The sequence below is a fragment of the Pteropus alecto genome, unplaced genomic scaffold (genome assembly GCF_000325575.1).
Source record: "Pteropus alecto unplaced genomic scaffold, ASM32557v1 scaffold72, whole genome shotgun sequence".
NCBI classification, from domain to species: Eukaryota; Metazoa; Chordata; class Mammalia; order Chiroptera; family Pteropodidae; genus Pteropus; species Pteropus alecto.
The window spans coordinates 2,333,495-2,356,355 of record NW_006436811.1 but is presented as its reverse complement, the minus strand read 5'-3'; the positions used below and the strand labels follow the sequence as shown (position 1 = coordinate 2,356,355).

The 22,861-nt window shown below is 33.3% G+C and overlaps 1 protein-coding gene across 1 annotated transcript in view; it reads left to right on the top strand.

Annotated features, from left to right (window-relative positions):
• PCDH9 (protocadherin 9) overlaps positions 1 to 22,861 on the top strand; it is an 809,303-nt gene that overhangs the window by 506,316 nt on the left and 280,126 nt on the right. The window contains 1 exon segment of the mRNA XM_015590877.2: positions 19,482 to 19,683. Within this exon segment, the coding sequence (XP_015446363.1) occupies positions 19,482 to 19,683 (202 nt within the window).

Here is a 22,861-nt window from a genome sequence, read left to right as displayed (position 1 = left end):
GTTAACTTTCTACAAGAGATAAGAGTCTTCATCTTGAAATCCTAGTTCTTAATTCTTATTTCCTCTTAAAGGAAATAGGAAGCGGTGCCATAATTATGCCTATAGTTAAACCAACATGTCATCAAACTTCACACACACACACACAAAAGTAAAGGTTCACATATGGGCTTGATTTTTCACTATTTTGTTTATATGTTAATTTTTTAACTGATATCCTTCTATTTTGAATAATTATTTTTATTTAATACTTTGTATTATTTGACATTTCAGTTATTCATAATAAACTACTATTAATATACTCTGGAAAATATGTTCTTTGCTTTACAAAGGGTTTACATGTAAATTGTGGGGGCATTTGAAGTCAGATATATGAGTAGGCTGGATACTATTATCAGTTGGGTAAATCAGAAATCAATATTTGAACATAACTCTTTATTCGTGTTTGAAGGCCCCTTACCTAAACCCTGCCTTATTACTCAGACACTGAAATGATTAATTAATAAGGCCAATGATGGCAAAAAAGGAAACTCAAGTTTGAAAGGGGTGCAGAAGTAAAGACCTCACTCTGTGTACTGCTAGTAGCCAAGACAGCTCTTAAGTCTCCAGGTAGATGAAAGTTGGTGCTGATGGATAAAATAAATGGTGTTACTTTTCCAAGGAGCACTTACTAGGCTAGGAAGTTTCTCTTCCTACAATATTCTTCTTCCACATTCCAAGCCCCAACCGTTTATGGTTTGCTCAACTGCATGGTGGTATCTTATCATTTTCAACTCACAAAGAAAAGCTAGAGAGAGAGAGAGAGAGAGAGAGACAGAGAGACAGAGAGACAGACAGAGAGACAGAGACAGAGGCAGAGACAGAGACTGAGAAAGAGATAGAGACAGAGAGACAGACAGAGATAGAGACACAGAGAGACTGAAAATTTTTTATCTGACTCTGAACATTGGAAAGATTTAAACACCACTTCTCAGGGAGAGTACTTTAGAATCCCCTGCCTTTAATAGTCTCTTTAAGGCACAGGCAAAAAGCAATGGCATCTTAAATGCTGTCATATCTGCTTTGCAGTTACTAGTTACATTCCACTCTTTCTGGCCACTTGCTCATTTAGTAGTTTTGGGAAAAAAATAAAATAAAATAGATACCCTCCTCCCAAATCATTTTACCTTGTGGCAAAAGTTAGACAACATTTCTAATGATTCAATGGGTGGTGTTAAGTTGAGAATAAGAGAAGAGATAGAGAAAAGAGTCCAGACAGAGAGCAGGAAAGTAGGGATGGGTACAGCAGAAACAAGAAGTACGTGTTTTAAAGTCTCTCAGGGAAAATGCAGCAGGACGTATGTGTTTAAAATGGGAGTAGAAAAATAAAACCTGCTAAAGAATAAGCAAACACTGTTTTCTCTGCTTCTTCTGCCTAGCACATGAAATATACTATACCCACCTTGAACTGCATCTAGTTTCAAAAGTTCCAAGGTCTGTTTTAGAGCTATTATTTTTCTATAAGTTGTTCTAGAATGACTTCAAACAGTGGTTCTCCCCACGGAATGCCAAATGTGGACTTACAATTGAGTCTGATGGTGTTAGACCACTTTATCGATGACTAGTGGATGCACAAAATAAGACTTTGGGACTGAAATTCTGACTCGGTCAATACTTCTAAAGCTAGAGATACACTGACAGTAAAACACACGCGATCCTGTCTTTATGGTGCTTGTGAACTAGTGGAAGAGGAGGCGATTTGTCATTGATTGGGCTATTTTCTATTCTTTTGTGTGTCATTTTTTTAAAAAATGTAGTCACTTTTCCCATCATTGGGGACAATTTAGGATGTGTGTGTTTATTTTGTTTGTTGCAAGGGAGAGGGTATATGCAAGTAACAAGAGATTTGACCTTTATACTTTAAAAGTATGACCTGAGGCAAATTAGTCACTGAACCTCTTTAAGTCTGTTTCCTTCTTTGCTAAAAGAGGACACTAGTTCTCAAGTCTTTGTTGAATATGATCATTAGTGCAAAGCACCTGGTATAGTGGCTAGAAAACAACAATAAATGCTCAAAAAAATTATTTCCACTTTCTTCCTTCTCTTGGAAACTAACATAATATTTCATCAGATCTGAGAAGCCATAAATTGCCAAGTACAGAGTTCCATTATTTTATGAATTATTAAGAAAGTAATGCTGACAATTAAATTATAATTTAATATTCTTAGCACATTGATGATAGACAAATCCTGAATCTAGAATGTATGTATACATTTTTAAGGAAATATTGTGAATAAACAAATGGGTATTTAAATTGTATTCATGAGACATAATGGTTTCACTGTTTTAAATTTAAAAATAGGTCCTGTTAATAGTACAGAAAAGTGATGAGGACGTGGTTCTATAGTGTAGCGGTTAGCACACCTGCTTTACATACAGAAGGTCCTGGGTTCGTGCCCCAGTGGAGCCACGGTCCATGGTCTATGGCCAAGCCTGATGTCTGATCTCGGAAGCTAAGCAGGGTCGGGCCTGGATGGGAGACCACCTAGGAAGACCAGCTGCTGTAGGCATAAATAATAATAAATAAATAAAATAATAATAAATAAATAAATAAAACAGGAGAAATTTAAAAAAAGAAAAGTGATGAAATTGGTAACTCTATGTATACATATTCATGCATATAATGAGAAAAAATATGGAAATAAAAAGTGAATTAACCAATAAAAGATCAGGACCAAATATTACACTTAAGAATTACTTATTCTACAGTTTAATCTGTGGTCTGGAACAAATGAATAATCTTTAAAAATTAAAGGTACTTCTTAAACTAAAATATTTTTTTTTTATTTATTTGGGGAATTAGAACTTATTCTATTATTTCCCAAAACAAATTTACTTGTTATAAATAACTTGAGAAAACTAAAATTGCTAACAGAAAAAAATGCAAGCAATCAAAGTCTAGCTAAGGCAAGATTTTCCTTAGCCCTTAGCCGTGGAGGCGTTGGGAAACTAACATTAAACTTGTAATAAACATGGCAACGGGCAGCTTATCCACATAAACTTTGATACTTTGCGCTCACAAAATGCCCTGTTCCACTGGCAGGAGGAGGTAGTATGGCTGGTATTTCCACAAATTCTTAGAGTATAATAAACACATGCATACACATAAAACACGCACACATATACCCCATTAACATCTGCTGGATTCCAAAGGATTACTTCAATACTAGATTTGAAATTCCTGTCAAGTTATGCACATAGTATGAGAATTTTATTTCAAGTCACATTTAAAGTCAGAAAGTTCATAGGTAATCTGGCAACGGCCACTCTTGTGATGTAATCTGAGCCACCCAGGGGCTCCTTGTCTGGCAGTCTTTTTGTTCTCCTCCCACTTGGCATTCCTCCTGAAACGCTCAGAGTCACGGCCATGTGAGGGACTCAAGTGCAGGTGAACAGATGCCTGGTGCCTTTCTTTCACTTGGATTAGCCCTTCACCTAGAAACAGCAGATGCTGCAGTGACTTAGTGAGAGCTGTTTACAGTGGGAGAGGCTAAGGGAGAGCTCACTGAAAGCTGAAATGATCCACATAAATAAGCTGAATCTTCCATAATTTGTTTGGAGCTGGAATAGAAACTCATGTAAATGGCTATCACATTTTCTATTCATTATCTCTATGTACTTTGTTCTGAGACATCCTAACAAATTCTAATGTAAGTTGCCTGGTGGCCCAGGCACATAATGTAATTAAAATGCACAGAGGACTTTGCTTGAGAAAGATCCTTTCTGTTTTCTATTTCTTAGTTCTCCTACTTTGTCTTGCTCTTCTAGAGCAAAGGGTAGTTCTGCTCTTTACTCTTCCTTAAATGATCAAATGCTCTTGCTTCCTTTTGGGGATTCCATAAAGCCGTAGCAAGTGACTTGGAATTCACCAGGTAAATGATCAAATCTGGCATTCATTTTCCTCTCTCTGCATAAAGGGAGAGCTATGGTGTACCTAAACACCATAAAAAACCTAAAGCTTGAAATTTTATAAATGTTCGTCTGCTTTTCATCAGATTATTCTCCTATTTGTGGAAAGCGCTTTCACAGGATTATTAATTTAGAAGCGTCCCTTTCAAGGGACTAGAGAAGAGGGGATTTTTTTAAGTGTCCTTCTCCACTACCCAGTGCTCTTAAGCAATATATACATGCACCTCGAATTTGTGCAATGAGCCCAGAAAGAGTCACTTTCCCAGTAGGAGAATGCACTTATTAAAGAAAGAAAATATATATATCGTTAGCTTTCAGAGGAAAAGTGTAGAATTTTTTTTTTTTTTTTTTTTTTTTTTTTTTTTAATTTTTAAAAGAAACACGAACTAAAACAATTTTAACTATTAACTTTTCCAAATTTTTTTAAAAGAGAACAGAGTACCTAACCAAATTTGTTTTTCAGAGTAGCCTGAATGCAAAGAAGCGGGAACTTATCTAATTAGAATGTAATCCCAGAAACCTATGATGGTGTCTTAACTCTACTGAATATGGAAATTTTAAGCCTTCTCTGTTAATTAACTCAATTCACTCACAATTGGGATGGACAGGGCTCCTCACTTTTAATCTTTTATATTACACTTTGAAGCAGTTAGGTCAGTGGGGCTTCCACAGCTATGCTTGTGCACACAACTGGCTTTGTTCAGTAACAGGCTGAGCCAAGTAAATGGCCTGCTGACAAGAATTTTGCTTTGGTTTTTGCTTTTTTTGTTTCTTTTTCTTTTAAAATCTTTCATTTGTTTTGCCAACATGCCTGCTTTTCTGGCACACCTGCTTTCCTCCTTAGATAGTGTTAGTTCTCTCAGAATCAATTGCGAGCAGCTTGCAACCAAATGCCTGATTAAAAAGTTAGCAGACCTTGAGTGCAATTACTTCAGCTCTATAGCATTCAGGCATTAAACTCGGTGTTAATTGTCTCCCATTTTTGTAATGATCCTTATAATAGGATAAAAACAGAGGAGATCATTTCTTGTAGTCAAAACAGCAGAAAATAAAGTCATTCACTCTGATTAATCATTGCAATATGAAATTAAACACTATTAGGAGTAAATACATTTTAGGATATTTTTTAATTCCAGCATAAGTCATCATTCCTTCTGTGTCAAATGTATTTACAAATTTACATTGCAACAAATTATTCATCTAAGGAAGAGATTTATGTAATACCCAATTTTAAGATAATTATTTAAGGATTTTATATTGTTTCTGAGCATTATTTACCTTAATGTTTATCATAAATATATATTCCCTGAGCTATCATTTTATGGTTAGAGTGGCTTATATTTTCAAATGCATTATAATTTTTAAAATATTTAAACTAAATATTTTTAAAGGACTGACTTTTTATAAAGAAAAATCACATTAAGAAGATTGTGTAAAAAAATAAGACGTTGCCTTATTCCAGCATCTCATAGCATTGAAAAATTCTTTAAGAAATCAAATTTTATTATTTAAAATTTCTCACATTTTAAATGTTTTCTGCATGTGAAAATGAAGAAAAGCTTAAAGGCGTTACCTCTTTTCTAGTTCTTATTTGATACAGCTATTTCGTGCCTTATTATTATTTTTTTGTTAACCTGTGATTGGGAAACTGAATTTTATCATTTGTCAGGAATTACTCATTGGGCTTAACTGCTGGTTTTGAATGCTGAGATTCAGGCTGTGATTCTGTATTTTCTTTCAGAAAACAAAGGTCGTCCAAGGCAGAGTTCCCTGTAGTTCTGATAGAGGAAGATATTATAGGCCAGGAATACAACTTGTTGAATGGCCTTCGGAATTAAAGCAGGGGAAAAATCTGTTGAGATAATCAACACTTCTATAGAGTCACTTTAACATGCATTTATATATGCTTTTTTAATTATTTAAAAAATGCAGGGCTTATCTGCTAATCTTTTTTTTCCCCCATCTGTCAACTTGGGTAAATTTTCAGTATTATTGTCCAAATAGTTTTGTTTTTTTTCATATTTAAACTCAAGGAAGCTAGTCATAAAGGAAACTAAAGCTTTGTGATTATGTATATTGTTATATGTTTTCACCGAATACGTATTTTGAGTGCCTGTCAGTACCTAAGGACAATACTAGGTGCTAGGTATAACAAGTCAAATAAGATATGGTTTCTGACTTTTAGGCATTTCTACTTCTAGTTCTATTTGGTCATAATTTTCTTCATGTATGATTTTAATCATAGTTTTAGACAATAAGCTGAAAATGCAAACTTTCCAAAGAAATCTGGAACAAACAATAAAGGGTATATCAAGGAACCATTATTAAGTACCCAGCATTATTGGGACCTAAAAATTAAATCCTGAAAAGATAAACATCACTATATTCATACTTATGTTACTCCATTTAAGTGGAAGCAGTAAAAATCAAGAGATTCTCAGAAGCATTGGGAAATGTACCGCAACGGCATCTAGAATTTTTACTGTTAGCTTTATTTAGGGGATATCGATTTGTGTTTCACAGAAGAAAGCAAAAAAAGTACATGAGTCTACTTCTGTAGAGTTATTTCATATTTATTTTTTGCATAGAATTGTAAGCTAGTAGGACTAGAAATTATAGCCTCTCGATGTCTGCCAACTAGCCATGTAGGAGCTGCCATATCCCTATTGGAAAACTTCCCTGGGTGAGTTGGATCCTTCTGTTATATACTTTATTGCACCCTAAATTTCTCCTTCATGATATCTAACACATTTGTAACTACTTGTTCCAGTCCATCTCACTTATCATATTTTAAGCCTTATGAGTGGAGAGACTGCCATGTTCAATCGACAGTCTCTTCAGCATCTAAGAGGAGCATCTATGTAGTAGAACGTAGGCAGTTAATAGTTTTTGTGGAATAACTGAGTAAGGAGCTCTAGAAAATCTCTTAAATATTAAGCCATTCTATCTTAGCATGTGTCCTCCACATTTACAAATTCTTCTAATGGTATCGTTTTGAAACTGTCCAATGAGGATTTATAATTTAGATACTTTTTCTTTTATTCTATTTTGTTAATATGCACATCTCTTGCATGCAGTTTGAAGGCTGGTAATGAAGTTAGTGAACAGATTAAGTAGCTAGGTTTTTTTTTAACTTATATTGCTAACACAGATTTACATTGCCAGGCATTAATTTTAAATTTTCTTCTTCTGTCGGAAATGCTGTGGTGTTACATTTTGTTCTAACAATATTGACCTATAGACATTAAGAGAGATTATGTGTGTGTGTGAGAGTCAAATGATCATGCCCTTGCACTGAAAACACTTCTTCTATCAGAGTTTCCCAGGAACTAAAATTGGTTAGCTGCCATGTCTAATCGGTTATCACCCAAACTGCAGTTCCAGTGAAAATATCCTAGATTTTCATATCTGTGAAAAGTTAGTGATCATGCAAGGTAACTGAACTGCATTCTCTGTGTGCTTTTTCAGTCTGTGGAACCTAAGATAAGATGTCTTCTATAGACACTAAGCTCTGTGATCTAGTCCAGGAAAGGTAATTCCTTAATTCCCAAAGTACCATTATCTATCTTCTTCCATCTGTCAGGTTAGGACATGGACTAGCTCAGAATTATTTTCTGATATAAGGAACATTTCATTTCATCTTCATGGAATTAACTCTCTGAAATATGTCCCTAGAAGTATCAAATTTCATTTATGTAATTGTAAAATACAAACTGAAATGTCTGTTTAATGGAGAACTTTTAAAAGTTTATGCTGTCCAAAATTTGTTGAAAAGAAACAAAGGACAACTGTAGACAATAATCACAAATTTGTGCATACAGAATTTTTTTTGAAATGCATATAATTATACAAATATAGAACTTTTATTTATAATTTAAAAAGGACCAATCAGGGCTAAATATAAGAATGATAATACATGAGTATTTACATGTCTCTCACACACACACACACACACACACACACACACACACACACGCACTCAATACAATTAAGCATAATATAGAACAGCACTATGTTTTAAATTCCCTGAAAATGGCCTGAACTCTCTTTCACTTTAACTACAAAAGTCTTTGTCTACCTCCTCTCCCTGTTTAATCCTTGATGTTTTTAAAATAAACTTTATTTTAGAGTTTAGATTTATAAAAAAAAATTATGCTCAAAGTACAGAGTTCCCATATATATTCTCTTCTTGAACAGTTTTTCCTATTCACATCTTGCATAGTTTGGTATATCTGTTACAATTAATGAATGGTATTGATGTATTATTATTGACTAAAGACCATAGTTTACATTAGTGTTAGTGCATTATGTTCTGATCTTTTTATATCCTAGATAAAGTATTTTCTTTATCTTTTTTCTTTCAAATATTTAATTTTACATTTTATTTTGTTTACACGTTTAAACAATTATTCACAACAATAATTTCATTGAAATAATTCATTTAAGACTAGCAATTTGTTCATCATTCTTAACATTATGTACATAGGATAATATATTCCTGACTTTCAAGATCTTAAATATAAGCTTTAGGAAATTTAATATATATATTTTTTCAAAATACAGACTGTTTACTGTTCTTAAATTCTAATGCACAGGCCAACTTGTACCATAGAGTAAGTTACCTCTGGTGTGGACAATTTTGTAAATGTTTTGTTCTGAAACCATCTTTCTGTTTTTGCCCAAGATAAAAATTAGAAGAAATTTCTGGGCACATGCACTGGATCTTAGAGTCAAATGGACTTACAAGCGTTTACTTTCTTATCTTCAAAAAAATATCGCTAAGATTTTTGGATCATCTGGATTACTGTGTTCACGTTTGGAACATAATATTTGGGAGTTTTGTCTCTTTGAAAGTAACTACATTTTTCTAAGTACAGCTCATTATTACAGAGATGCTACTTAAATCTGCAGAAGCTTTTGTCACACAGAAGTTCTTGACATATATTTGAATTTTATACTTTTATTGAGGAATATAACTTATCCCTACTTCACAAATAACTGAAATTGGTGACTGGGTACTGTTTTCAAAGGAAAGACTAAGAGCCACAGGGCAAGTAGTGATTATCACTGAGATGTAGGTGTAATTTTTGTTTCAAATATCATGCTCAAAGTCTCAGTGGTTGTCTGCAATAATAGGTAAATATTTTTTTTAGAAATAAAGTGCAGCTACTTTGTTCAGAACAAAGGCCAATCTACCTAGGAGAAAAAAGATTTAAAATTTTACTCATGTTTATTCCTACTGAGTAGTTTCCCTGTTTTCTTAAGATCATTATAAGGCTTCTGATTCTAGCAGAGCAGAGTAGGTAGTTACATATTACATTTTTCAAAGCACTAGAGACTTAAAACACTTTTCTCTAGCTTATCAGGACATCAGTGTTTAACACTCTACTGAATAATGCTTATTAATGCTTTCAAAAATATTTTGATATGATTTCCATATCCAAATGTTACTGCTCAATACATATGTAGCAAACTTGTTTTGTAAGCTTTTTCTCAGATTTCTGTAATTCAAAACCTCTCATGAAGTCCATCAATTCATCTCATTCTCTGATGCCATACTGCCTTCACTATTCTTTCTAAATTTATGATCCAAAAAAGAACATTCTTACATGTAAGCTGAGAATAAAGTCAAGAATGATATTTATCTAAAGGACAGAAACTGTGCACTTAGTTGAGAGCTGTCTTTCAAATTTGGTCTCTTTTGTTTCTACACTTAATATCGTCATGTCTCAAAATATTTTTGAACTCCTCTTTTGTAATAGTCAGTCCTCAAAGATAATTTTTAAGACATTAAAAAAATGTGCCACACTTCTTGGTAATCTCTCCTTTTTTAAATGCTATTATCACTACAGATGGTGTTTAGTTGTTTTAAAAAGTAAAATCATATCATAAAAAGCAAAAATTATGATCCTGTTGGCACCTTGAGACTTGCAATATAATGTCATGCAGGCCTTCAAAAAAATTCAAAAGTGCAAACTTGGGTTTTTTTTTAAACATAGTGGTATCAATGCTATACTATTTAGATTTTTTAAGTACCTTTTTGTTGAAATAATTAAATAGATGTTTTATCCAATTTTGGTTTATTTTTAATCATTTTTCTCATACTTACAATTTATATGATGGATTCTACGCTCAATAACATATCATTGCTAAATGAGCAATTTTTTGTCACCAGGGAAAGCTATATATTACATGGCACTAAATATTACCATGAAGAGACTGAGAAATGTAACTTGGGGTATAGATATTTGACTAGATTAATTCAGGTTTTTTTCAGATTCAATTAATAAAGTTTGGATTTTTTTGTCAACATTAGTAAATAAAGCAAAGAGCTCAGATATCTTTGACAATTTCCTTGTCTAAAAATAGAAAAATTTCACATTCTTAAATATGTGTAATCTGTCTGTATTAGAGTTTGTGTACACGTTTTATATCATAGATGCATATAAATACACATACACAAATTTATGTATATGTTGTATCTATATTTTTTAAAGTATTTTTATTTTCTTCTTAACTTATTCTGAAAAAATACACATGACTTGACTATCACACATTTCTAATAAAAATTTATGAACTGCCAACAATATTTTTCTTTGGTCATATGAGAACTAAAAGAAGACAAAGGTAGAAAATGCTTGTGTTTAAAAACACATATTTTTCATAATATAATTACAAGGGATAAATGAAGTTCTTAGTAACGGTTTTTAGTTTGTTATTTAATAGAGACAATGGTTTTGAAGATAGTCATCCTATATCAATTTATCTATCTACCCTTCTATCACCCTTCAGATCATTTACCAATGAGTCTAAGATTTCAGATGAAATTCCTTTTTGTGTGTGTGTGCGCGTGCGTGTGCGTGCATGTGTGTGTGTGTGTGCGCACGCGTGCTATATATGACCAAAGGCAGCTGCTTCCCTACCTACACTGTTTCCCCCTTCCTCATTCTAGAAAACAGTCTTCCACATGTGTCATGTTTACAGGAAGACATACTTCAGTACTCGATCAATAGTATCATTGTCATGTTCTATACCTGTACACACACATTTCCTTATCCTCTAAGTGTAACTTGAATATGTATCTATGTTTTGAAAACTATGTCCCACTATCCACCTTCTTCTTGCAAATTCGACCCCCCATTAATACGCTTATGAAGATCAAGTTTTTTTTAACATGGCGGCTCCCATGCTAATTAACATTTAGGTGACTGTCTCCATATACAAATCATATGAATTATCAACTAGAAAGAGGCTCTTTTTCCAGGAGTGTCATCCACATTGCCATTTTCTTTACTTTTGTTGAAAAAGACATGACAAGTGATTCAGATTTAATTGTAATCCATGGGCTGCCAGTGATAAATATGTATTACATGTTCTAAGACTAGTTCAAAGATCTTCCTACTCTTTCACTGCTTCTAAAAAAGATTTTTAACTTTGTTTTTTTTTTTTTATATGACAAAAGTAAAACCGAAAAGTTAAATAAATAAAATCAAAGTGCAATGCGTGATACAAGATCAATTGAAAAAGATTATACCACATTTTAGGTGCAAATTAACAATCCTTCATTAGGTCTTTTAAATAACCTTATTGTGCAGTAAGAGTATTTCTTGGGGGTTTATACAGATGGCTTCTTCAACCCCTCTATTTGTGTTTCATTCTCTAACTTGGAATAACATGATCTGTCCGCTAAAGCCTTGAATTACTAGTTTTCATTCTTACTAGGTAATTATGATCATGTGCCTGTTCAGCCATATGCAAAGGATGGTTATATGATCATGTGCCTGTTCAGCCATATGCAAAGGACGGTTAAAGTGTGTGTGTGTGTGTCTGTGTGTAAGTGAATGTTTAAAGTGTGTGTGTGTGTGAGTGTGTGTGTGTGTGTGTAAGTGAATGTTTAAGCTATATAAAAGCAGGGCTACCTTCTAAAATGTACTACGTACTTAAAATATGGCCTATTTTAGTTTTACAAGTCTTATTTTGTACTGAGAATTATTAACAGAAGGGAATGCTAAAGAGATACTCATCACTTCTTTTGTTAAGACTGATAAAATTACCTGAGACGATTTCTTAAATCCTAGATATTAGATCAGATTCTCTCTCTTCTGTTACCAATACTGACAGACCTGACACATTTTTTAGTGATCCTTTCACTATCTAAAAGACTCACGTTTTGTAAAAGACCACATGCTATGTCAATGGGCTCTACATATTTACTTAATAACAGTGATAATTTGGTATAATTTCTAATTGCTGCAACTATCATGTCTACTGATTTTATAAATATGATAAAGATAACTTACTTTGTCACATGGATTTGTTTATACTAGAACACTAAATTGGAAAGGAGTCTTGCTGAGTCATTTCTTCCCTATTTCTGTACATATAATTTATAGATGTAAAAATTCTGCTTGCAGATTCAAGAGCAGCTGCTCCTGTTTAATGTAGTCATTTTATATTTCGTATGCTCAGATAAAGTGCCGCATTCCTACTGAGCAACACTTAACTGTGAGAAATAGGTTGAGGGTGCTTCTGATAGCAGAAAGTAAATAAGAATATAAGAAGCAAAATAGCCAACAATGCTGACTATTCTTACTCTTCTCTGCTTTCCTTGGACCCCAGAGGGAACTTAAGGGTGGGGTGAGGCCACCAAACCCAGAAGAAAGTTGATTCAAATCTTTTCCCTTTCTCTGCTATCCCTCGGGGGAAAATGATGTAAGGGAAAATATTCCTCTTTTATGTCTGTTTCTAATATGTTAGTTCAAGCACCAAGGCTACACCCAAAAAGAGGACAAAGAATGTACTTTTCCCTCAAGTTTCTTAAAGCTATGAATTAGTTTTGCACATGTAGAGAACTGCCATCTTCCTCTTAAATCATACTGAGATCAAAAGGAAATAAGAATAAAATTGCATTAAATTTTACCATATGTTATTAACATAAGTCTTCCAGTGTAGGCACTCTGAAGAGATATTCAATGCACTTTATTTATAAAGTTCACACGTGGACACGGACACACACACACACACACACACACACACACACACACACAAACATAGGTCCTACTTTGAGGAAGTTATTTCACAATTAGACATTTACAAACTAAACAGCTAAGTTTAAGTTAAGGTGAGTTCCCCACGCAAGTTATCACAAGGTCTCTAAACTAAACCCGCAGTTGAATAGTGAAATTAGAACAAAAGCTGACAGTTCCATTCTGAAATGAAGCAGTTGCTTAGGAGCAGATAGCAAACTGGTTAATGGAGCAGGTAAGAATAGTATCGACAAACATTCCCCATTTCCCCTGAAAATGCTACTCAACTTTATATGGCCAGCGATCATACCCACCCTAGTCCTTTTTTTATATATAGCAAAGATAACACTAGGAATCAAAATCATTTTAACGTTGCTGGCAGCTTTATATCCATTACCTATGATCAGTGAATTTGTTACACATCTTTCTCAAACACAAACTGAACTCTCCCATTTGTCTCTAAATTTTCTGAATGTAAACATGAAAAGAATAAAGAAGGAGACATAGACAGCTAGTGGATGGTTTCCAGGTTTCATTGTGCTACTTTTAAACCAGGGCTATACTCACTGCAAACTTCTTGCTGGAGAGACAGAACTTTTCCTATGGAAAACACCTTTGGATGACTGACAATGAAACTCCATTTCTACTGCATCCCCTTTAGATCTCCTAGTTCAGTTCTGGGTAAATCATCTGCATTCAATAAATATTCACTATAAGCTCAAAAAATATCAACTGTACATACTCCTCAGAAAAACAGGGTGGTTTTGATTTCATCAATTTTTATTTGGAGCATTAACGTTTCTCTATCTAAATGAAAAAAAAAAATGGCCACGGATGTGCAAAGATAGCAATGATTTCTATGAGTCAGGAATAGCCTCCTCTGCAATATCAGTTATTCTTCTGTCCTTTTTATTTTCACAACTTAGCAAGGAATCTTTAAGGATGACAATGACCTGGGGGTTGTTTTGGCATAAACTCAAAGCGTGCTCCCCTTCCTTCTTTTACCTGCGTAGTTTGCTATTAATTAATACAGTGAAAGTCTGCCATTCAGTAGCTGCTCAATAATTATTTATTAAATTAATAGGTAAACGAACAAATAGTGCTTTATGTTAAAAATCAGAAAATGTGAGTTTTGGTTTCTACCGTAACCCATAGACAAGTCATTTTACCTTACTTCATCTGAAACATGTAAGAGATTAAAGTAGAAGAGAAAATTCCTAAATAATTTCTAGCTTAAAAAAAAAATTCTACAATAGCAGAGTCATTTTAACATAAGTACTTTCCATAAACGGGAGAGGAGAAGAACTCAATTTATCAGTTATAATAATAAAGGGCTCATTATAAAATAATTCTGTACTCAAAAGATTTCATTTATCACCAGTCAAAAAGTTTCTTATGAGTTTGTCCGTCAAAACTATTCCTTATTCTTGATAATGGACTCCTTTCACTCATAATTACTAGTATTTTTACTAAATCAGAAATCCAGAATCTTTCTTGATTATCATTTTGGTACCCATCTCTCAAATATTAATGAAGAAGAATGTGTGTGCATTAGTAATAGTTTCCTTTCATTGAGCCTGCAAGTATTAAGTAATAGCAACTTCAACTATAACTATAGATTGCTTTTTGGGTTGCATTTATCCTTCCTTCTAAACCACTATAAGTTTTACTCAATTATGATTTTATTAGGAAGTAGTGCTGTGTACATTAATTTTAGATGGCAAGAGGCTATTGAGAAACTATTTAATTGAATTCATAGTTTTAGCTGAAAATGTGTTCTTTTGTCATTTAAATTTTCCTCTTTGCACAATTTGCAACCTAAGACCATACTCATAAAAGTTTTTTTTAAAAATCTCAATTAAAATGTTATTAAGAAAAATTGAAATTTTTAAAATTAATATTACAATAAATGTTTGCATAAAATTTAGTTTTCAGTCTCTAGACTTATTTAACCTCTTTGGGATAGTTTCCTTTGCTAATTTGAGAAGAAATATATATGACAATATCATTTCAAAAAAGCATACTTTTACTGAATTTAATGTGGAGATAAAGCAAAAACAAAGTCACATAAAGAACTTTTACACAACTTTGTCTTTCCTTCATTATAAGTAAATTTTGGCTGATATGAAAGTAAATCAGAATTAGGAATATTTCCTTGAAAATATATTTAAAGAATTCTCTACAACTAAAACCATATTCAAACAACTTTAAAGTATAATTTTTCTACTTCAATAATATCAATTTATAATTTCGCACAGAATAATTATTTTAAATGTCACTCAGTACGTGGTAAATTTGTTTATTTGACTTGTAATATTTGGTTTAGTGCCAGATTCGTGAACTTATTTTGTCATTTGAGGAAAGGCGAGGATTTTTAATTGCAGTGATTAAAAAGCAAGGTAAGGAAAGAATGAAAGTTAGAATAGCAGAGAAAGGATAGGAAGCTTAATTGACATTCCTTAGCTCAAGAGAAAGTTCACCTACTGTCTGTGAGATTTTTCCATTCTCTTGGATTAAATTCTAATTTGTTATAAGTGATGAAGAGGAATACTTAAAAATTAGAATGTTCTATTATTACAAAAGCAATGCATGGAAGTTTTAGTGTAGCCAAAATAATAAAATTTTAAAATATCTTAATTCCATGATCAAACAATACCACTTTAAACACTTGGTGTATGCATAGATAGATTTTAGTTTATGTATATTCATATATGAAAGCACATTCACAAAAACACAATCGAACAAAGCAAAATCTTTACTAGTCTGATTTTTATGCTTAACAATAGATTATAAATGTTTTCTATTTCAATCAACATAATTTTAAGTATTGTGAATTATTTAATTGTATGATATTACATTATTAATTAATCACCTACTAAACATTTCACTTTTTTCTACATTTTGCTATTTTATTCAAAGACACAATGAATTCTACCACCAAACCTTTGCATGTGAAAATTCCTCTAGATTAGCGGGACTGGAATTGTAAGCTTGAATGTGAGTCCTTTATTGATGAATAATATTCTACACGAGTAAGAAACACAAGAGAAACCTTCAAGCAATGATTAGAATATCTTAAGTGACTCATTCTTTCAATGAGTCTTGAAGAACAGTGCCCAGTGTAGGATCTTATGTATCTTCCTGAAATAGCTTGAATTTTTCCTCTTTCTTTTCTACTAACTTGCAAGAAAAACAAACAAACAAACAAAAAAACAAACATGTAAAGGTACTTGCTAATGTTTCTTCAATGAAGCCAGTGTGGCACTTTTCAACTTGCAGAATCCCGGACATACCTATATTTGTATACATGGTCTCATATACTTATGTAGAGTATGGAGTCTCCGATGAAAGCTTCTCTTGGTCAGAATTCATATCAGCAGCCTCAAGAGAACATAACGTGACCCAGTCTTATTAGTTACTTCTTCCCACTGTAATCTTTCTCGGGACCACCAGGGACCTGGAATGAACCTGTCAGTGATAAATCGAATAAACAAACATGACACTCAAACTGTAAACCAGGCATAGCCAACAATAATAAATTAATAATAATAATAATAATAATAATAATGATATTTCCCATGGGAGAAAATGGAATGGGTAAGAAATAGATTTAGAAAAATAGAACATAGAAAGTCTGAAATAGTCTCATGATAACATGTGTTGTCCCAATTCAGGTTTGACTATATTTGTAACTAAAATTGTGCTTATTTCCATGGGGATAAACCCAAAGCAAAATTCCCAGAGGAAGTAAATAAAAACTTTTTCTTCTTTCTCTCTTCAAATATGTCAACAATTGTAGGTTTCTTGAAAGAATAATGGGAAAAACTTCACCTTCTCTGAGGAGAATCCATGTACTCTAGAGTGTTGGTTGTTGTCATCCCTCACTTCCACCCCAGAGCAGCTTCCCCTTAGAGGAGGCTCTGGGCCGACTTGATCTACAGGCCTGGGTCGAAGCATACTACAATTCCGGGATTCAGGCAGCTCCCTTCTAAAAGAAGACTGTTCTTTCCTGGGGTGATGGTATCACATCTTTAAAACTAGCTAAACATTGATAGACACAGAGGTTAAAGATCATATATAGCTATTAATTTGAAAATTAAATCTACCTTTTATTGAGTACCTACTATGTGTCAAGAATTATATACCAGGAACTATTCTTATTTTAGCAGAGCCTTATATTTCATTTCATTCTCATTCTCCTACATTTCAATTTATTCAGATCCTCTCCTTATATCTACCTTGATATTTTAGACATTATTCTACTTTTATCACTAATTATGATAATAAATTAAAGATTTATTTGCGCGATCAGTTTTCTTAGTACCATTATATGTGTTCCGATTCTTAGTCCATATATATTACCACTCCCACCTCCTATTAAGCTGATAAATTGTGCACAGATTTTCCAATTAAGAATTAAGCATTTTGGGTCAAATTAATTAAGAGATATTTCCATAAGTCACAGTAGTTTAAACATTATATCATTCTAATTTAATGTCTCATCGCAAATAAATTATACTAGATTTATGTATTTTCTTATTCTCAGTAATAAAGTGGTAAAGAAATATAGTATAGTATATTGGAGATGGAATTTTAAAATTTATATTTAAAAGAGTTTTGAAAGACATTTTACTTTTTATTCTAGTGTAATCATTGTACTATAGGTGTTTGGGGATGCTCAATAAATACTTATTCAAATGACTGTACTGTGAGAGCTGTATTTTTTAGGAGAAAAAATACTATAATTACAGAAATGTTAATTATATTTAGAATAATATCATATATGTCAATTTTCCCTTTTTTTTCTATGAAGCACATACTTTTTAATGGCTTATGAAGCTTCTGGAAATTCTTTATAAAGCTTATAGAATCATCTGTTCTATTCTTTTTCTCCTGTGCTTGACTTTTTCTTTACTCATTTGAGCTACAACTAAGAAGTATTCCTCTAGAGATAATACCAAAATATTTTAATTACTAAAGTATGGAATTTTTAGTAGGTCAATCATTTTAAGAGCTTAGTTGGACAGTTATGTATAATGGACAGCCTGGTCACTGTCCTTGATGCTATGCTTATCACAAAAAGATACAAATATATTAATGGCGTATTGAAACAGAAACAAAATATTTGCATTATTGGTTTTCTATTAAGGGCTAATTTCACATGACAGACAAAACACTCTAATAAATAAGAATGGTGACAGAACCTTTCTTATACAAAAAGAAATACATTTCAGATATTAATATTCAAGTTTGGCTTACTATGTAGCTCTCACCTAGGCACATTTCAAAACCCACTGAGAGGGGATAACACTGAGATAGTTGTGCATGAAGGTGAAACATAGTGCAATAGACTCAATTAGCACCGTGTATGATTATAGTTTATGTGATGTTGGCATCAGTTCATTAAAAATGTGCCAAACTATCAAACATTTTACACAGGTCACTGATCAGCAGTAAAGTGGTATCACCTCTTCTCTATGATGACTCTGAGCTGGATTTGAACCAGTGACTAATAGGAAGTAGGCTGTGTTCTATTGTCAGTCTACAAAAATGCATCTATAGAGCATTTTGTCTCTAACTGCACTCATCTTTCTTTGAAATAGATACAATCTATAAACTGTCTCTTGAAAAACACAAATTTTAAGTATTATAAATGATTACATTATATGTTATATATTTATATGTTATAAATTTTATTTATATATTCATAATTTTATCAAATGCAATTAAATGGTCATATGTAACATATATTGAAAGGTCTTTTGGTTGTTAAAGCAGAATGAAAATTAGGTGCAGACAAATAGCACAAATTTACTACTTTCTTATAATTCCATAAATCCTAAATCTCCATCTCAGTTGTAAATATTCTCGTATCTCATGGATTACATCAGCTAAAAGAATACTTACCAAGAGAAATAAACAGCAATATGTGGTTAAATGCACAATTTTATTTTATTAAAACACTAAAATTTGTTGAATTACCCATATTTTAGCTTGCTTCTGATAGTGACATTGTGCAAATAGACACAGAAGTATTATTTCAAACAACTTTCAACTGGAATATTCTATAACCACTGACTGGTAGTAATGTCTGGGCCAGTGGGCAATAGTGACTTCATTTCAAAAACTACCTTAAGATCATTAAGTAAACAAAATGCCTGTTCATTCAAAAGAAATGGAATATCTCATTATATGTATTTGCACATCTGCACATTTCTGCTCATTTAAAATTTTTTCTATAACTTTGACAGCTAATAGAGATATTCTCTTTTGATTTCTTGCTGCAATTTTCAATGGTTTACCATTATGTTTTGTTGAATTACACGAGATTGAAATTCTTTCTTGTACTTTGCAACTTGGATATTAACTAGTACACGGCAAATAATAAATGTTCGTTCATAACTTTAAGTTTTACTTATTTTGTGAAAAGTAGTTTTGATTACTGTTCCACTGCACCTGTTTTATCTGGGAGGCGTGTTAATCGGCATGTCCTGTGATCTTCTTTGTAGTCGCAGCGCCGTGTTACCTTTCACCTCCCTGATGGCTCCCAGGAAAGCTGCAGTGACAGTGGTCTAGGAGACCACGAACCGGTGGGTAGTGGAACCCTGATCTCACACCCTCTTCCTCTGGTTCAGCCACAGGACGAATTCTACGACCAAGCCTCTCCGGACAAGAGGACCGAAGCGGACGGCAACTCTGACCCCAACTCGGGTAAGTCCTCTTCAAAACTTTGCTTGGAGTTGTTCTGGTTTCTGTTGTGCACTTGAGCTTTACACAGTAATTCTGGAAAGTTGGTCAATTAACATGCAGTTGTGTTTCCTTTTCTTTTTTTTTTTTTTTCTTTCCTTTTCTTTCTTTTCTATTGCTGGTTTTATTGTTGTAGTATTTGAAATGTAATAAGTCTAATGTGCTTGATATATATTGGTGTTTTGTACCAGTCTTGTCTGATTGATAAACCAGCGTTGGGGCTGAATCAGCCCTGTGGTTGTTATGATGTTTGCAAGATGCTTTCAGCAATAACCATCAGGAAACTTTGAAAAGATACAACTTTATTATGCACAAGACCTGGAAATCACAGGGCACACTTGGGGCCACACAGCAAGGTCCTGGAGGGAGAGAGAGTGAGCACATGGGCCCGAGGTTGTGCTTTCATTGTGGTCGAGGAAGGGGCCCTACAGGAAGAGAAAATAAATACTCATCTAATGCAGCAGTGGAGGGTAGGGGGCAGGAGGCAGTGGTTAGGGAGCCTGGGTCTTTATCTAGTCTTGTGGCTGGAGATGTGTTCATTGAAGAATGAACACCATCTTCGAAGTGGATGCCTCAGGAATTAAAGGTTTATTAAGTCAGGCACTTGAATACAGAAAAGAAATAAAAAAATGTCAGGACTTATACTACAATTAGCTGTTAACTTGTATGTTGCAACTTTATTTTATGAACCATTAAAAAAGAAAAGATGCTATAAATATAATTGCAAAAAGCCATTTGTTGCAAGACATCTGATGCCAAAAATGTTAACTGTGAAAGACATTTTAACATTTAAATTCATAAAATATAGTTAAGTAGCATCTAGTTGATGAAGAATAAGAAAAAAATGTCCTATGGAATGCTCTTTGCCAGTGAAGACATAAAATAATAAAAAATATATATATATGATAGTGATTTAAAGCAAGTGTGATGGATAATAATAATGATTTTGGGGTTTTACATTTTTTTATCTATTTCAATTTTGGATGATTTGTTTTTAACCACTACATTAAACAAGTACAATGAGTGGGATGTAATTGGCAAAACCTTTGATCTCCACAGACACACACCCTATCTCGGAAATCTTTGCCCATTCAAAGTGAGTCCTGTGAGGGGACTTCTCCCTTGGCCTTTGGAGAGAATTTTAGATAAGTGTTATGCCATTGTTGGTCATATGGTTATATTAAAATAAACTGACTAGTTCACTTTTATTTAAAAAAATAAAAGTCCAGTTTAATTATCATTATAGCAATTCTGTATTGGCAGTAAAAATACTAAGAACTGGTAAAAAGCCCTACCGGGCTTTCTTAACTAGTCCCGTCGTGGTAGTCCAGCATTGGTGTTCTCTGACTTCTAGGATTTTAAAGTGATTCTGTTTCCAGGATGGTGGTGGGGGATCTTTCATCCATATGTGCTGCCATCTCTGCAGGATTCTCTGATATACGATTCTCTTCTTGTTGGCATGTGGAGTTACGTTTGCATCTTCTTTCTGCTGAGGTTTCTCACTATTCCGGCCGATCTTTTAGGAAGTTCTAAGTAAATTCCGTACCATCTCAGGTTCTTGATCTTTCATGTCCCATATCATGGTCTCATAAGGAAAACGTAAGTGTGCTTTTGATTTCACATATCCAGAAGGGCAGGCTATACTCAAAAAGGCAACTTATCACCCAGTATTTAGGAGAGCTGGCCAACTATTCTCCCTAGATTTCTCGGTTTTGATTAGTCTAAACCCATTAATTCTAAGTGGTTTCATCGAATCAACCTTCCTGGGCTTGTGTGAAGAGGTCAGATAGGTAGGGCTGTACTTTCTTTCTTCTTTTTTTAATTAAATTTATTGGGGTGATATTGGTTAATAACATTATATAGATTTCAAGTATACAAGTCAAAAATACATCATGTATATTGCATTGTGTGTTCACATTGTAAACTAATTTCCTAGTCTCCAACTTGCACCTCTCCAATTAAAAAAAAAAAAAGAATCCCTTATTGGCATTAAGCTAAGGGACTCAAAACTGGTTTTTGACTACCTCTTCTGGCATGTGAGAGTGGTTCGCTCCTCGTGTCTTTGGGCCACAGCCAAAACCAAGACAGGACAACCTCATTTTAAACCTAAGTCTGGTTAACCTAAGCTGCCCTAAGCCAGGACTTTATCCAATATGTACAGCTACTCACCCAATAACTTTGACCTGGGCAATAGCACTGGGTGAGTTTCCAAATGGGAGAAGATAGAAGAGATTCTAAAGCTGGAAAAAAAAACCCTTTCAAGCCTGCTTCATGAAGTCCCCAGAGTTTTTACCAATCTAGACACATGGAGAAAGAGACTCTAGAGACGAAACACCCTAGCACACTCCAACATTCAAGTCAACACTGACTTCACCCAAGAGAATCATGGTCAATAAAATGTGTTAAACTGGAACAGTACTCCTGCATGGGGACAGCGTCCTTGTTTGTCACTGGGAAAGAAGAAGAGGCAGATAGGGAAAGGTGGAGCCCTGAGGGCCCCTGGAGGCTAACAATTCTTTTGACATTTAATGGGACTCACAATTTAACTTCCTTTGTAAATGTCTAGAGCAGAATTAATTAGAATAGCCTAGAAATATTAAGAGATTCATAACTAAACAGTATTTCATGTTAGCATAGTATTATGATATATTATCTTAAAATTCTGCAGTCACATTTTGTAATTAATTCTGAGGAATTTGTGAAGTGAAGTACAGTATAATTGAAGCAATAATCTTCAATAGTAATAATCTTGCTATTTAGATCTAAACTGTTTTCTTTGTCTTCAGTGGGGCTTCCTATCTGTGGTCTGATAGTTCTTAAAAAGCCATGATTTTATAGCAATCATGCAATATACATATAAATCATAAGTATCCATACCTTCTATAGAATTATCTGTATAGATTTCTATTTTTTCTGTATAGATTTCTATTTTTTTCAAATATAATAATTCTCAAAAAGTATCAGAGTAAATCATATTTATTTAAGAAGTAAACTCATTAATGTGATCACACACTCCGTGTGAAATCCAATAAAACCATTTATTCTGAAAAAAATAGTAAGGAACTTTCAATTGAAGATTGTTATTTTTAACAAATGTAACTAAACTGATGAAAGAATTTCACTGTTAAAAGCAAACAAAAAC